Source organism: Camelina sativa, chromosome 4, assembly GCF_000633955.1.
Source record: "Camelina sativa cultivar DH55 chromosome 4, Cs, whole genome shotgun sequence".
Taxonomy (NCBI): Eukaryota; Viridiplantae; Streptophyta; class Magnoliopsida; order Brassicales; family Brassicaceae; genus Camelina; species Camelina sativa.
This window is the reverse complement of record NC_025688.1, coordinates 1,154,873-1,170,830: the sequence shown is the minus strand read 5'-3', so window position 1 is coordinate 1,170,830 and position 15,958 is coordinate 1,154,873. Positions and strand designations below refer to the sequence as shown.

The following is a 15,958-nucleotide window of genomic DNA, read 5'->3' as shown; positions in this document are numbered from 1 at the left end:
CCGACATCTTTCCCAACTCTTCGGTAAGCTTAAGCAATCAAATTAAAGAGTAGAGCGTCAGAGTATACAAAGATGAATAAAAAAAAAAGGATGATTTCTGTGACATAGAATATATAAGCTTCATACACACATCCTTTTTTGCAAGCACGAACACAATTTTTCCTCACAAAGCATATCAAAATCTAGCTATAACAATAGTGAGAGCCAATTCACAACACATCTTCTAAAGACAAGGTTTCAAGAATATGGTGAAAATGATAGGGCAATAACAGATTAACTGCAGATACTAATATAGCCAAATGTAACAGTTTTACTGAAGGCAATCTAGAAACTTAACATATTTGTCAAGAGATATTCTTAATCATTACTACGACCCAAACAAAAAAACCCCAATATGTTAATCACTAAGTTGATTAGGGAATAGAACTCCAATTCAATGAATTGCTTCAACAAGAAACAAGGAAGTAAACTAACCTCTTCAACAGCCTTCTCTCTCTGCCGTTCAGACAACCTCAAGGCTTTGATCTCAGCTTGGGATTCAGACAATTCCCGATCTTTATCTGCACCCCCNNNCCCCCCCCCCCCCCACACAAAAGTCAAAGTTTCAAAACCAACAAGTGACACTCATGCACGTTAATGACAAGTTTAAAAACCCCTCAAATTTTATCAAATTACAAAAATCAAAAAAAATGTCAACGGGAAACTTGAAACCAACCAACAGAAAGAAACAGATCGAGTGTGATAGAGTACCTCTGACATCGTTCTCAAGCCTATTAAGCTCAATTTTAACCGGATCTGAGCCATGGAGTAAAGTAATGAACTCATTATCCGCGTCAAAACTCGGCTTCATTGACCTCCGCCGTGATAAACCCCTACTTCCTCCTTCGCGGAAAGAAGAAGACATAGCCAATGACGGCGAAGAAGATCTCGCCGCCGTACCAAACTCACTCGCTGTTGGTCGTCCTCCATTGTTAACCTCAAACGCCGCGTATCCACCTTCCTCCATTTTTTTTTTTATTGAAATCCCGATCTATAAACCAACTCTACACATCAAAAATCGCAACCAGTGAGTCCCAAATCCACTAGAGAAGTCAAATCAAAAACACAAAAGGAAACGCACAAACCTAATAAATCAGCACATTCTCAGATCGAAAAAAGCAAAATGTAGAAATAAAGAAGCGCAGCAACACTGAATCGTCAAGAAGAATCTGAGGAGGAGGAGACGAACTCGGGTTATGGTTTGAATTCGGCTTCTTTCACCGGCGCTTAATTGCTTTGAGATACAGGAAGCAAGTGAGAAATTAGCAACTTCCTTTTTTTTTCTTTTTTTTTTTTTGTTGGGGGAGACAAAAGAAAAGGATTTTTTTTTTTTTTTTTCACTGAAAGATTATATTGATACGAGAAAGGGTTACAGAGGATTAGAGGCAATCATACTAGCAAAGACAAACAGTTAGATTCTATCCATATCCTCTTCAAAAAGCTGTTGTAACCAACAGGGGAACCAGTTGCTACGTACGATTGGCGACGATCCTCTCTTGTTACGCTCTGAGATATTAGGTGAACCGCAAGATTTGAGTTCTTGTCTTCCACAAAAAGTTTTCAATCCAAAAAATTTTCAAAGCCTGCACCTAACAGAAATGACTGCAGTTTGAAAGATGGCCACGCACTCGGCCTGAGAACAGAACTTATCAGTTCTTTGTCCTCTGAAGCAAAAATGATCCTATTGAGGTTGTGACTTTTCATACTCTCAATAGACCATAGCCATCCATGAATACTAGCATCAAGTTTGTCGAAAACAGAGGCGAACGATTTTCTGCTGTGCAATAAGACAACTCCTGAAGCATTTCTAACAACCCACGCTGCTCCACTGGAATTTGAGATCTTGTTCCACGACGACGCTATATTACATTTTAACCAACCATGGGGAGGGGGTTCCATGAGTTTTTAACCCGTGTATGGCTTTGCCTTGCTAACTCTGCAGTTTTTTCGGTCAAGGCTTGAGCATCCAACCATTCCTGGACATTTTCTCTGATCTTTATAACTGTTGCAGGAGCACTAAAACTTTTCCCTTCAATGCTAAAGAGATTTCTGTTTTTCCATAGTTTCCAAAGGATCCACGGGTAAGCTTTCCTAACCTCCATCTGCACTTTGATGTTTTTGCTCACAAGCACCAAATAATGCATGTTCTGGAATAGAGACTGAGAGTCAAAACCATTTTCTGGGGCAGGGAAGTTGTAGAGTGCCCAGATTTGTCTTGCTACCGTACATGAGAAAAGGACATGATTGGTAGATTCTCCTTCAGAACCACAGATTTGGCATCTTGAGTCGACTTTTAGACCTCTAGCTATCATTTTATCAGCAATTGGAATACCACCCGACATAGCTTTCCACATGAATGTCTTGATCTTTGTTATTGTATTAGACTTCCAAAGCTGATCTTTTATAAGAAGGGTAGAGGGTTGCATAAGAGCCTCTGTTACTAAATCAATATGCTCCCTTTGATAAGCCACCCAATAGCCAGACTTGACTGTGTAAGCTCCACTTTTTGTGTATTCCCAAATAAGAAAGTCTTTTGAAAATGGGACTGGCTTAAGTTTACAAATCAGCTCTACATCCCTTGGATAGAAGTGGTAGTTCAGTTTTGTTATATCCCAGGAAAGAGTAGCATCGTCAATCAATTCTTTAACCTTTAGATCCAAATCAAAGATAATATTCTTCATGAGGGGAGCTCTCATGACTCCATCAAGAATCCATCTAGAAGACCAGACATAGATAGAGTTACCATCACCAATCATTTGTCTCAACCCTCTTTTCATAAGATCTCTACCATGTAGAATACTTCTCCAAGCAAATGAAGGTCTATAGCCAAGGTCTGCATTTAAGAAATCACCCTCTTCAAATTATCTGCTTTTGAAGAAAAGAGCAAAAAGGCTGTTTCCATCTTGGAGGATCCTCCAAGCTTGTTTGGCTAGGAGAGCTTGGTTGAAAACTTCTATATTTTTAAAGTCCAAACCACCTAAGTGCTTCGGTAGACACAATTTATCCCATCCAATCCAATGCATTTTCCTTTTGTCCTCTGTAGAGTCCCACCAGAAGGCTGACATTGCCGATGTCAAGTTCTCACAAGTCTTTTTTGGAAGTTTGAAACAAGACATTGTGAATACTGGCATAGCCATGGCCACCGCTTTCAGAAGGACTTCTTTCCCTCCTTGAGATAAGGATCGAGCAAACCAACCAGACATCCTACTTTTCATTTTATCATGGATGTAGGCTAGCAAATCACACTTTGATCCACTAAAACATTCAGGAAGCCCTAGGTAAGTGCTTGTTCCACCTTCTTTAAAAATTCCCAGCTTGCCTTGAATTTGAAGCCTCAACCCAGCATCGACTTTGTTCCCAAATGTGATGGAGGATTTGTCAAGATTTATCAGCTGTCCTGTAACATTCCCGTAGTCATTAAGGATGCCTTGTAGTGTTGTTGCTTGATCTAGAGAAGCTTTTACCATAAAAAGGCTATCATCTGCCAAAAGGAGGTGATGAATCGCAGGTCCTTGAGATGAGAATTAGATCCCACTTATTTGACCATTAAGTTCAGCTTTGTTGAGCAAGTGAGTCAGACCTTCAACACATAGAATGAAAAGAGCCAGGGACAGAGGATCACCCTGTCTTAAACCACGTTGTGGGTTGATGAGACCAAATGGCTGACCATTAATAAGAACAATATAAGACACTATAGTCACACAAAACATAATCAAGGACACCCATTTCCTATGAAAACCTAAAGCAATCAACACTCCTTCTAAGTAGGACCATTCCATTCTGTCATAAGCCTTTGACATATCTGTTTTCACCGCCATATAGCCTTTTGAGATATCCTTATGAGTTCGGAGAGCATGAACAGCTTCATGAGCAATAAGAATGTTATCCGAAATCAGCCTTTCAGGTATAAAAGCTGATTGATTTGGTGACATGATCTCAGGCAGTAAAGGCTGCAATCTTGCCATCAAAATTTTGGACACCACCTTGTAAAGAACAGAACACAAGCTGATAGGTCTCAAATCACTCATCAAAGGCGAATTAATCTTTTTGGGAATCCATTCTATCGGGAATACACCATTTTCAAAGAAATTTAGCACTTCCTTGGTAATCTGATCGCCAACAACCTCCCAATATTGTTGAAAGAATAGTCCAGTCATTCCATCAGCTCCAGGTGAACTAGAGGGTTTAATTGAGAACACTGCATTTTTAACTTCCTCTTTTGACACAACAGACAACAAAAATTGGTTCATGCCATCAGTCACTCTTGGTATTATACCATCCAACATCGCTTGTGAGTTAGTCGGTACAGAAGTTGAGAAGAGATTTTGAAAGTAGGAAGCTGCTATTTCGCCTTTTGAAGCCTCTGAGCTGTGAACAATCCCATTGATGTCAACAAGCTTATCTAACCCATTCTTGTTTCTGGTGTTCTTGACCGAGGCATGAAAGAATTTTGTATTGTTATCCCCTTCAATCATCCATTTCGCCCTACTCTTCTGTTTCCAATGACTTTCTTCTTCTCTGTACGCTTCAACCAGTTTGCGTTTTAGGACAGCCATTTGAATTGCAGATGAAGAACTTGAGGATTGGACAACTTCCAGTTCTTCTTTAATCTTAGTAATCTTTTCCTTAGAATTGAGATCATTACCCTATTTCCATCTGCTTAAAGCTTTCCTGCAGTTCCTAATTCTCATAGAAACAGAAGCTTCACCAGTATTTGAATTCTGATTCCATGCATGAAATAGCTTCTTTCACCATTGGCTTGTGTAACATTCTCTTGTCAAATCTGAATGAGCCTTTGTAAGAGTCTTGAGACGAAAACAGATTCACTAGAACAGGACGGTGATCTGATCCTCTTTTAGGTAGAAAGGCTTGATTCGCAACCGGAAACTTAGACAGCCATTCCTTGTTGGCAAAACATCTATCCAATTTGTTTTGGACCCAATGAGAGCATCTTCTTCCGCCCCAGGTGAAGCTATTCCCCGTGCTAGATAATTCACTCATACCACAATCTTTTAGCATACAGGAGAAAGGTAGAAATGACGAATCAGCCCGTCTTGGTCCACCAATTTTCTCTATGTTGTTTAGGATTTCATTGAAATCACCCACCATACACCAACTCTCTTTTTTGGTAAGTCCTATTCTAGTGATTCTTTCCCATACATCTTGTCTAAACTTCACATTTGGGTTCCCGTATACACACGACAGATAGAAACTATGCCCTCCAAACTGTACAGATAAATCCACAACATTCTTATCTTCAAAGATAACAACTATATCCACATTTTTCTTCCAAAAAACAGCTAAACCTCCACAAGACCCAACTGGATCAATTGTATGTACATTGTCGTACCCCAGCCAAACTTGAATATCTACAATAACATCTTTACAATTCATAGTCTCCATTAGAAACAGGATCTCAGGAAAATGCTTTTTTCGCAATTCCATGAGACGAGGAACTGTCAGATCTTGAGGACGCCTCAAACCCTGGCAGTTCCAGCTCAGAAAGCTCATCAGATGTTGGACAGTCCCTCCTTTGGGACTATCAATGGTACTTTTGCTTTTACAGCATTGGATGCACCATCCAGTTCGATACCTGCTTTCCTTTTCTCCACTAATCCTTTGGTAAGGCCTGGAATTTTTATCACTTTAGTAGTCTCAATCTTCCCATCTTTTCCTTTCAACATTCTAGCTTTCTTTTGTTGCCTTTTCCTAGGCTTTTTCGTTTTAAGACTAGAGCCGGAAGGACTAGCTTCAGAGAAGCCTATCCTATAAACCGAAGAACTAGTCTTAAAAGAATCAGAGGATAGAGACGAATCTGACAAAGCAACAAGAGGACTTCCATAGGAACTTTCACCTGCCCTCTCATAATCGGCAAAAGGATTGAGGTCACCTGCCAAAGTCACATGGCCAACCTGAGTATCCTTACTTGATGATGAATTCGCCCCATCAGTATGATAACCGAAGACCCGACCTTTTCCAATGTCCACATTGTGGGATATACGAGGGACCGGTTCCAAGCTTAGAGTCAATTTGTGGGTAAAAGGGGACTTTTCAGCCTCCGCAACTGACTTCTTTACTCTTGCTACCTTTACTAACAGCTCTTCACCATTTTCTGATAGAAGATACTGCCGCATACCTTCCAAGACTTCAGGGGCGATACGAGGCCGCCCAGACAAAGGGTTAATACCAACTTGATGCTCTCCCAGAACTCCAAACAGCGGATCATTCTCTTTTAAAGCCAGACTAGTCTTAGGTTTTGGAATTGTTTCCCCTTTTCTTCTAGCAAGAGCCAAGTCTTCTCTGTTTTTCATCAGTAGAGGACATACTGTCGATTCATGAGAAAGCCTCTGGCAGTTATAGCATCTTTTCTGGACACGCTCGTAATGGAAAAAGATTTCTGCTGACTGGTTGTGAGGTAGGCCTATCACCTTGGATTTTCTTAATGGCTTAGATACATCAAAACGGATTTGTGCTCGCACATACGGGTTAGCTTGAGTAATATCAGGATCAAACGCTACTTGCAAGACTTGCCCAAGAAGTTCTCCAATCGAAGTAATCGTTGCTGCAGTATAGTGATTGATTGGAATGTTACGAATTTGCACCCATAAGGTCACAAATTGGAGAGAATTTGGAGGTGGGATCTCTGACCATCGTTCCACCACTATCCCCCATTCATTATGCGTATGAAAGCCTTTCAGAAGGACATCCTCTAAGTCATGTTCACTAGAGAATATAAACTGGAATTTCTCTCTTGATAAAGCTATTCCTCTAACCTTATCATATTTTTGCCACTTCCTTGGCATTTCATGGATCGCTCCCGCAACTGACTGACAATCAAGATTCAGGATCCTTCCAACTAAACTCAACTCATTCCTTTCACAAGAGCTGAATTCCGGTAGATCTGGAAGAGAGAACGGGATATCATCATCTTCAAGCGACATCGCCATCAAAGCTTTGTCCATAGCCACCGACATCTTTCACTTTGTATTCGAGAACTGCGAAATAGAATACCAGGGAACCGAACACACCGGATAAACTGAGTAAACAAGTTGAAAATTCTCAAAACCGACCAAGCAAACTCAGATCTACTATTCACCAAAGAAAAACAGTAGAAAAACACTAAGTTTGAGAAAAGGAAGTGAGAATTAGGTTAACCAAAGAGTATAATCAGGTTGTAAAGGCTAAAGGGAAAATGGTTTTCCACACACAAGCTCTATATTCTAGAAGAACGAAATCTCTTTTAAAATAAGAGAGTCCTAAGCTCTATAACCTCTTTTAGAATAAATTTCCTCCGATTTACAAAAGAAAAGGATTTAAAAGAGGTTTTTATGAGTAAAAATAATTAAATATGGTTATAGTCCTGATTTTGTGTGTAAGTAATGAAGTCACAGCCACAGTCACAGCCAAGCGACGAGAGAGAGTTATTGATAGAGAGACAATTCATTAATTTGCGTCACACACAAATCCATTTTTCTTAATTCTTGCCTACGAGATATATTAATTCTTAAGAGATTTTATAATAGTTTTCTTAGTAAATACTATTATTGTGTCTATAACTAAGTAAAATAAAATAATTAATGAATTTGTCGACAAAATAATATTTTATGAATATATAGTATATGTTTTAGGAAAAAATGATTGCCATATTTGAAGTATAGACCAACACATAGTCACACATACAAACAATATAAATGTTTTGTTAACTACGTGAACTATTGTCATCACATAAAAACATCCATAAACAAACACCGGTTATATGTACAACACCATAAACATTCAACTCTGGTGTTTAGTTGGCCAGAATCCGGCGTTGATCAGTGTTGACCGACGTTGATCAGTGTTGACCGACGTTGACCAGTGTTAACCGGCGTTAACCAGTGTTGATTGGCGATAACCAAAAAAAATATTCAAATTTTTTTTCTAAAAATAATATATATATATTTTATGTATTTTTGATAAATAAATAAAAAGATAAATGATTTGTATAATTTACAAAAAAAATAACAACAAAAAGTTATTTGACAAAAAATATATAAAAAAATTATATACCCAAAAAAATTAAAAATTATAGGACAAACAAAATTTGTGGTATATCTAGTAACTAATTTTGTTAATACAGAAAATATACCAAAAGTAATATAATAAAACTATACCACCAAAAATTTTATGTGTAGTAGATTTTTTCATAAAACTATAACAAATATATATCTTTTCCTTTGAAAATCATTTTTTATTTTGTATTTTCACAGGTTGGGGTTTTATGCAAGACATTGCCAACTATTTATTCGTTTTTACTAAGAAAAAGAAAGGAAGAAAATAATAAAAATTCTATTTATTTACATGAAAGACATAATTAAAAAAAGTTGATTTTGTAAAATCAAAGATTAGTTTTGTAAAATCAAAGAAATAGTTGGCAATGCCTTGGATATATTTCAAATGGCATAATCTTATAAATAAGTATAAAGGAAAAAAAATATTCAAAACCCCTACTTTTGAAATTACAAAATAAAAAATGATTTTTAAAAGGAAAATGTATATGTTTGTTTTAGTTTGATAAAAATATCTACTACACATAAAATATTGGTGTTATAATTATATTATATTGTTTTGGTATTTTTTTGTGTTAACAAAATTAGTTACTAGATAGATCTGACAATAACTTCCTTTTCTATCTAGTAACTAATTTTGGAAGTGAGAATTAGGTAACTAATTATCTATGTCATAAAATTTTTAATTTTTTTTTGGTATATAATTTTGTTTGGCAATCAAACACCGGAGTTGAATGTTTATGGTGTTGTACAAATAACCTATGTTTGATTATGGATGTCCTTATGTAATAACAATAGTTCACATAGTTAACAAAATATTTATATTGTTTGTATGTGTAGTCATGTGTTGGCCTATATTTTAAGTAGCTGGCAACCATTTTTCCTATGTTTTATATCAATCAACAATAGTCACAATAACAATTTAAAGAAAAGGTTCACATTTCCTACTACTGTATGTCATGTATTTTCTCCAATGGGTCTTCTAGTATATAAAAGGACCATGGACCATGTGACTTTATATGCAAATGTTTATAACTATAGCTTAGCCCCAAAAAAAAAAAAGCTATCAGAATTGAGAAGTAAATCTACCAATCGGACAATTCTTTAGAATTTTCATTATTAACCATATAATCTGTCCTCACTACAAGTCACGTCCTCGTGAGTCAAAAGTGTCTTAACACGATTTTGTTAGAGAAAGTTTTTATTAGAGAAAAGTGTTAACTATGCCATGAATGCCATTTTACATTACTCGTTTTCCCGTCGGTCATATAGTGTTCAAAAAGACCTTTTTGCCCTCAATTGAGTGGCCGCGTGAATGAAGCGTCGGGCTAGAGAGAAAAATAAAATAAAAACAATTTTTTATGAAGTGAGTTAAAGTTGTAAGATCAATTAATTACTGTCCTTCGGCGATTTATTGAACCAATCTTCTCTTTTTCATAGTTATTATTCTAAAAAATCACTTTATTTTGCTTTTCTTCAAATAAAAGATCACAACTTTTGCGACTTTTAACCTCCGTTCATATTCCGACAACCGCCATACTATTCTGGGAGCCGCCGAAGTATTACAATCTCAAAATGATGAATTTCATATTTCAAACCCTTCTACGGGTCAATCCTCCTCCTTTCGCTCCGGCCACCGCGCCAGCGGAAGCACTGGAAACTCGTCCCGAAGTTAAGAACCCCGACAATTATTATGATTTCAGATAAAATTGCCCTAAATTCTAGTTATTTTGTGTTGTTGTGTGCTTTGCCCTTACTTTCATTCGTTTCAGTGGTCCAGATACCCGATGCCGGAATTAGTGAAGGAGATCTTACTGATACTGCCGGTCGCAGGTAACTCTGTTGGCCAACCAACCCTCATCTTCCTCTGTGTTTTGTTGTTTTTGTTGTTCGTCACGGTGAAAATCGCTTTGATAGACATGAAACTACCGTGAGGTTTTAGGTAGACTTTATTGCGTAAGGATGCTTTTTTTGTCCATCTAGACTGTTTAACTTCTTAAGCTTTAGGTAGACTATACTGCTTATAGCTTTTGTGTCCACCAAGTTAGTCTATCAGTCGTTGTCCATCTATATTGTGTCTCCTTCCAACTTCCAACCCTCTTCTTCCTCTGTGTTTTGTTTTCTTTTGTTGTTCCTTACGGTGAAAACTGCTTTGATAGACATGAAACTAGCGTGAGGTTTTAGGTAGACTTTATTGCGTAAGGATGCTTTTTTGTCCATCTAGACTGTTTAACTGCTTAAGCTTTAGGTAGACTATATTGCTTATATCTTTTGTGTCCACCAAATTAGTCTACCAGCCGTTGTCCATCTATATTGTGTCTCCTTCAAACTTTTAGAGACTTGTGTAACGGATGCTGGATCTGTGATTGACTCCTCAATTCTTGTCCCCATTGCAGGCCTGATGAACACTCATCTAGGAATCTGCCCTATTCGGAGGACACTAACCATCAACGAAGGTAGTTATGCCCATAATTTTTCTTTAATCATGTCTACCCAAACATTTGTCTATCGCTCCCGCATTTAATGACGGACCACGATCCGCCAACAATGTTTATTGTCCACCCAATCATTAGTATGTCAAAGCGTATTTGGGTTCATTGCAGGACGTGCGAGGTTGCAGAGCCTGCTGATGTTCAACCATCTTCTTATTGCAATTCCCCCAATGAAGCAGCCCCTTTTGGTATCGATGCTCCATTGATGGACCACAGTCTGAATTCAATGTATATGTCTACCCACCATTAGTCTATCAAACCGTATTAATGTTCATTGCCGTTGATTCCATACAACCTTCTGCCCATTGTAGGTCGGGCGAGGACGCAGACGATGCTGATGTTAAGCGATCAAAAGAGAACATAGAAATGTCAAGGTATATCTCTATATAGTAGTGGACTTTCTTCTATTTTGTGTGGACAAGTAAATAAATTCTCTCCTCAGGTTTTAGCCCCAACAGCTCTATTATCTTCTCCTTCACTCCTGCAAACGTTGTCGCTCTGCCGATGGACAAAAACCTGGCCATTTGCCCGCGACGGACAACAAACTTCCACACCCCATGTTTGAACATGTCCACTCACCCACAAGCAAACACACTCTCCCGTCCATCTGCATCAACATTTAACACATTCAATACTCACAACAACATTCTCTCCCACCAACAACATTCTCTAACAACAAACCAAAATAAATGTGAAAGTACATGTTTCATTGTCTGAAACCATATTAAATGTGAAGACATACCTCCGATTCTCCGACCACAATTAACTATTCCTTGTCGTCGCCAATCTCTTTCTTTAGATCTGTTTACTCTTATCTCTAACTACTTTTTTCTTTATTAACAACAATTAATTAATTTTATTTACCCCATAAACAACTATAGCTCCAAGCCGCTGCCATTAATGTCAGTCCCATTGTCAATAATGTCGACCAACCCTTCAAAAATTTCTTTCTCTTTGAATTCTCCCGTGTGCAAATTTCTCAGACAATAAGCAAGGCTATTTTAGTTTTATCATACCTCCCCCTCATATGCGAAAATGACATTTCTCGGAAGAAAAAACAAAAATGGCATTTTACAGAAGTTTTTTTTGGGGAAAATGACATTTTTGGCCAAAATCCCTTTTTATTAATAGTATTAATTTAATACGTTACATATATAATCATATAATATTGTTCACATTGTTAACTTGTGTAAGGGACACAGAATTTTGTTTTTTTAACCCAAAAAGTTATTGTAACCTTTCATGGTTTGAAGTTCGACGAACAATATAGCTGAGGCTAATTCGTCCACTTTACTTGTAAGTAGTAACCAATCAACGTATGTTACCTAACAAATTTATTTTTACAGGTTTTGCAGGTCAATCATAAGATTTCTATTTTTAGTTGAACATTTGTTTAGCAAAAATACTTACTACTGAAGCAGTGTGATTGATTATCTTTTGGTTGCTGTACATTTCATTTTTTTTAACAATGATGTGGAGGAAAATGGTCACATCTGTTACCGTTGTAGTGTGGGCTTCATAATGTGCTTTTACTGTATTCACAAGCCCATTCGATTATCTTCTTTCTTCTATTGGGCTGAGACATGCTCTGTGGAGAAGTCTCTTGCTCAGAAAGAGTGTTTCTGACCTTCACAGTGTCGTTTAGAACCCTACCAACCATGGTTGCTTCTTTAGTTAGGGTTTAAGCCTTCTCCGTTGGGATTTTAGTTTTTGATGTTATCAATCTTTTGAAAGCTGTTGTTACCTTACGAGTGAGTCGTCTGAAGAATCCCATGTCCATGAATGGTCAGAGAAGCTCTTCAATTTCTCTCTCGGCTGAGAAAATCCTCAAATTTTCCAGACCCAATCACCTGCAACAAGCATATTCATCAGCTTATCAGTTCCAATTGCGGCGTTCTCTCTCTCAAAATTTTAGCTTACTTGGTCTCCAGAGGCTACACTCCTCATCGTTCTTCATTCAATTCAGTCGTATCCTTTGTTTGTAGATTAGGGCAGGTTCAATTCGCCCAAGATATAGTACACTCGATGCCTCGATACGGCTGTGTACCAGATGTTATATCTTATAACTCCCTCATTGATGGGTATTGTAGAAATGGCGATATCAGAAGTGCTTGTTTGGTATTAGAGAGGTTAAGAGCCTCTCATGGGTTTATCTGCAAGCCTGACGTAGTTAGTTTTAATTCTCTGTTTAATGGGTTTAGCAAGATGAAGATGTTAGATGAGGTTTTTGTGTATATGGGTGTTATGTTCAAGTGTTGTTCTCCCAATGTTGTTACTTATAGTACTTGGATTGACACCTTCTGCAAATCCGGGGAGTTAAAGTTGGCGCTGAAGAGTTTTAACTGTATGAAGAGAGATGCTTTTTCTCCAAATGTGGTTACTTTCACTTGTTTGATTGATGGGTACTGTAAAGCTGGTGACTTGGAGGTTGCGGTTTCGTTATACGAAGATATGAGACGCGTTCGGATGTCTCTGAATGTTGTTACTTATACTGCTTTGATAGATGGTTTCTGCAAGAAAGGGAAAATGCAGAGAGCTGAGGAGATGTATTCGCAGATGCTCGAGGATAGAGTTGAGCCAAACTCTCTTGTATACACTACGGTTATCGATGGGTATTTCCAGAAAGGAGATTCGGATAATGCCATGAAGTTTCTGGCCAAAATGCTCAATCAAGGGATGAGACTTGATTTAGCAGCTTATGGCGTAATCATATCAGGCCTTTGCAGTAATGGTAAACTAAAGGAGGCAACAGAGATTGTAGAAGGTATGGAGAAAGGTGGTTTTGTTCCTGATATGATGATTTTTACTACAATGATGAATGCATATTTTAAATCCGGGCGCATGAAGGCTGCAGTTAACATGTACCACAAATTAGTTGAGAGAGGCTTTGAGCCAGATGTTGTAGCTCTTTCGACTATGATTGATGGGATTGCAAAGAATGGACAACTACATGAAGCTGTAGCTTATTTCTGTATTGAGAAAGCTAATGATGTTATGTACACCGTGCTTATTGATGCTTTGTGCAAAGAAGGAGACTTTATAGAAGTTGAGAGATTGTTTAGCAAAATTTCAGAGGCTGGACTTGTTCCGGATAAGTTCATGTACACTTCTTGGATAGCTGGTTTGTGTAAGCAAGGGAATTTGGTGGATGCTTTTAAGTTAAAAACCAAAATGGTTCAAGAGGGTCTCGAGCTTGATTTGTTAACCTACACAACATTGATTTATGGGTTAGCTAGCAAGGGATTGATGGTCGAGGCTAGACAAGTTTTCGATGAAATGTTGAGAATTGGAATATGCCCTGATTTGGCTGTTTTTGATCTACTGATTAGAGCTTATGAAAAGGAGGGAAACATGACCGCTGTTTCGGATTTGCTTCTCGATATGCATAAAAGAGGGCTTGCAACAGCAGTAAGTGATGCAGATTGCAGCAAACAATGTGACAATGAAGTGAGCTGTTCTTGAACTTACTTATGATTTGAGCTATAGGCATCATCAGCAGCTGTTGTGTTCTCAAATATGGGCAAATATAGTAAAGGGCATTTGTAAATTGTCATCTTTTACATTTAAAAATGGATAATTTTAACAAAAGATACATGACTTTGATAGTTATATAAATATATACAGAAGTCTTTTAATTGAAGCTATGGAATCTGTATCCATATGTGCAGAATATTAATCCCTCTTCTTAGTTGGGTTTTGTCTTCAAGATTCGTCAGTTGTTCCTTTAAGAATGTTGTATTTGCAGAGAGGGCATGTTGCTCTCATTTTAAGCCATTTCACAATACAGGTCGAATGAAAATGGTGGTTGCAAGGAAGAGCATGAAGCTCTGCACCATCTTCGTATGAGCTCAGACATATGCAACAGTCCTATCAAGAAAAACCAAGTAGAAGAAACCTATGAAACTAAATAAAAAGCAGAGTTTATACGTAACAAAGTTGTTGTCATAATAAATTTGGCTTTACCGCATCCTCAGCAAGCAGTGTTCTTTCAGTTGCTAAGCATAGTCCTTTGGTCCGTATAGGAACCATTTTGCCAGGTCCGGCAATGTTCTTCTCGTTGGTATGGAAAGCCTTAAATTTGTAAAGGGGAAGAACACCGAGCTCAGCCTCTGATACTCCTTCCTGTATAACCCACAAGAAAAGGCGTTTGTAAGTCTTTAAAGTCAACAAAGATTGATGAGAGGCTATCCATGTTCATGTTCATACCGTTCCTGCAACGGCGTAGAGAAGAGCGATGATGCAGGGAAGACAGCAGCAGAGAGCTATTCCAACAAGGCAAGCCAACACAATACAGAAAATGGCGAAGAAGACGTCAATCGCCAGAAAAGTCACCGACAACCTGCAAAAACCAGGAAGATTTGGAACACACAGAAACAATAACTCTTGTTTTTGAATGAGCAGCAAATACTAATACTATGATAGAATCTGATACCAGTAAAGATTAGGAGCTTCTCCTAAAAGCTTATCACCACCTTCAACAACCCAGTAGAATCCAATGATCCACCATACGAATGATACCACAGTGTTTATAGACTCACATCTTTTAGCAAAACTGATTACAACAAATCCATCATCCCAATGGCAAATTCAATCACATAAACGACAAAAAAAACATCAATTTCATCTTCATAAATTCATGAAATTGAGATTAGTCAATCAAACCTGTAAGTTGTTGAATTGTCACTGTCTTCTTCTTCTTCTTCTTCTTCTTCTTCTTCATGATCATACTCACTGTGTTCTTCATGATCGGCGGCGGCACTATCTCCAGACTCCAAATCCCTAGCTCTACGCGTCGTGTTTCTCCTCCAATACTCAGACCAAACCAAAACCACATGGATCAAACACTGTAACCCATACCCACAGATCCAAACCCTGATCGGCTCGTTAGGTCTTTCTTCGACGGTACCGACAAGCATAACCGCCGACGCAAGCACCAGAGCAGCGTTCCAGAGTATATCAGCAGCTACTACAGGTTTCGAGTAACCCCAATCGATTCGTCTCTCCTCCAGAGCACGCGCCGCCGTCTCTCTCACCAGCATCGACGGTGCACGGTGGCCGGTGATCCGTCCCAAGAGAACGGCGAGAGCTGTAGGTCTGGCTCTGGCTGATGAAGGAGAAGAGCCTTCTCGACGCGGGCGGAGTAGTGGAGCATGTTGATCACGCGCCGCCGTGGAGTCTGAAGAAGACGATGACATCAGTATCTTCTGATACGGAACCAACGAAGAGAATTGAGTTTCTTCTCTCTCTCTAGAAAACGCTTATTAAGCCATGGCGGACAGTTTTAAAAAGATTGTTTTAAAATTAAAAACAATTACTGTTGAATCTAATTAAAACAAGATTAATTAATATTTAACATTAACATCATTATTACAATAAATC

The 15,958-nt window shown here is 38.2% G+C and overlaps 3 protein-coding genes across 4 annotated transcripts in view; 1 reads left to right on the top strand and 2 right to left on the bottom strand.

Moving 5' to 3' along the window:
• Positions 1–1,371, bottom strand: part of LOC104779500 (microtubule-associated protein 70-3-like) — a gene marked incomplete in the record, with an annotated part of 3,745 nt that extends 2,374 nt beyond the window's left edge. The window contains 4 exon segments of one of the 2 annotated variants that reach the window (XM_019244433.1): positions 1–28; positions 475–560; positions 751–1,043; positions 1,125–1,371. In XM_019244433.1, coding sequence (XP_019099978.1) covers positions 1–28; positions 475–560; positions 751–1,006 — 370 coding nt within the window. 2 annotated transcript variants of the gene reach the window in all.
• LOC109132645 (pentatricopeptide repeat-containing protein At2g01740-like) lies at positions 12,239–14,223 on the top strand. Its single transcript, XM_019244432.1, has one exon. The coding sequence runs from the start codon at positions 12,362–12,364 to the stop codon at positions 14,039–14,041; it is 1,680 nt and encodes a 559-aa protein (XP_019099977.1). The 5' UTR covers positions 12,239–12,361; the 3' UTR covers positions 14,042–14,223.
• Positions 14,105–15,854, bottom strand: LOC104779492 (E3 ubiquitin protein ligase RIE1). The gene is made up of 5 exons (XM_010503854.2): positions 15,242–15,854; positions 15,012–15,131; positions 14,786–14,918; positions 14,543–14,701; positions 14,105–14,446 (listed from the first exon to the last, which is right to left on the bottom strand). The coding sequence occupies exons 1-5, from the start codon at positions 15,772–15,774 to the stop codon at positions 14,282–14,284; spliced, it is 1,110 nt and encodes a 369-aa protein (XP_010502156.1). The 5' UTR covers positions 15,775–15,854; the 3' UTR covers positions 14,105–14,281.

What these genes read in the sequence shown, in the direction of transcription:
- LOC109132645 (XM_019244432.1), top strand. Translation starts at nt 12,362, where the DNA reads ATGGTCAGAGAAGCTCTTCAATTTCTCTCTCGGCTGAGAAAATCCTCA.
- LOC104779492 (XM_010503854.2), bottom strand. Translation starts at nt 15,774, where the DNA reads ATGTCATCGTCTTCTTCAGACTCCACGGCGGCGCGTGATCAACATGCT. An exon ending in GAAGCTCCTAATCTTTACTG is followed by an intron (nt 14,919 to 15,011) that starts GTATCAGATTCT and finishes TGGTTTTTGCAG; the next exon opens with GTTGTCGGTGACTTTTCTGG. An exon ending in CACTGCTTGCTGAGGATGCG is followed by an intron (nt 14,447 to 14,542) that starts GTAAAGCCAAAT and finishes TTTTCTTGATAG; the next exon opens with GACTGTTGCATATGTCTGAG.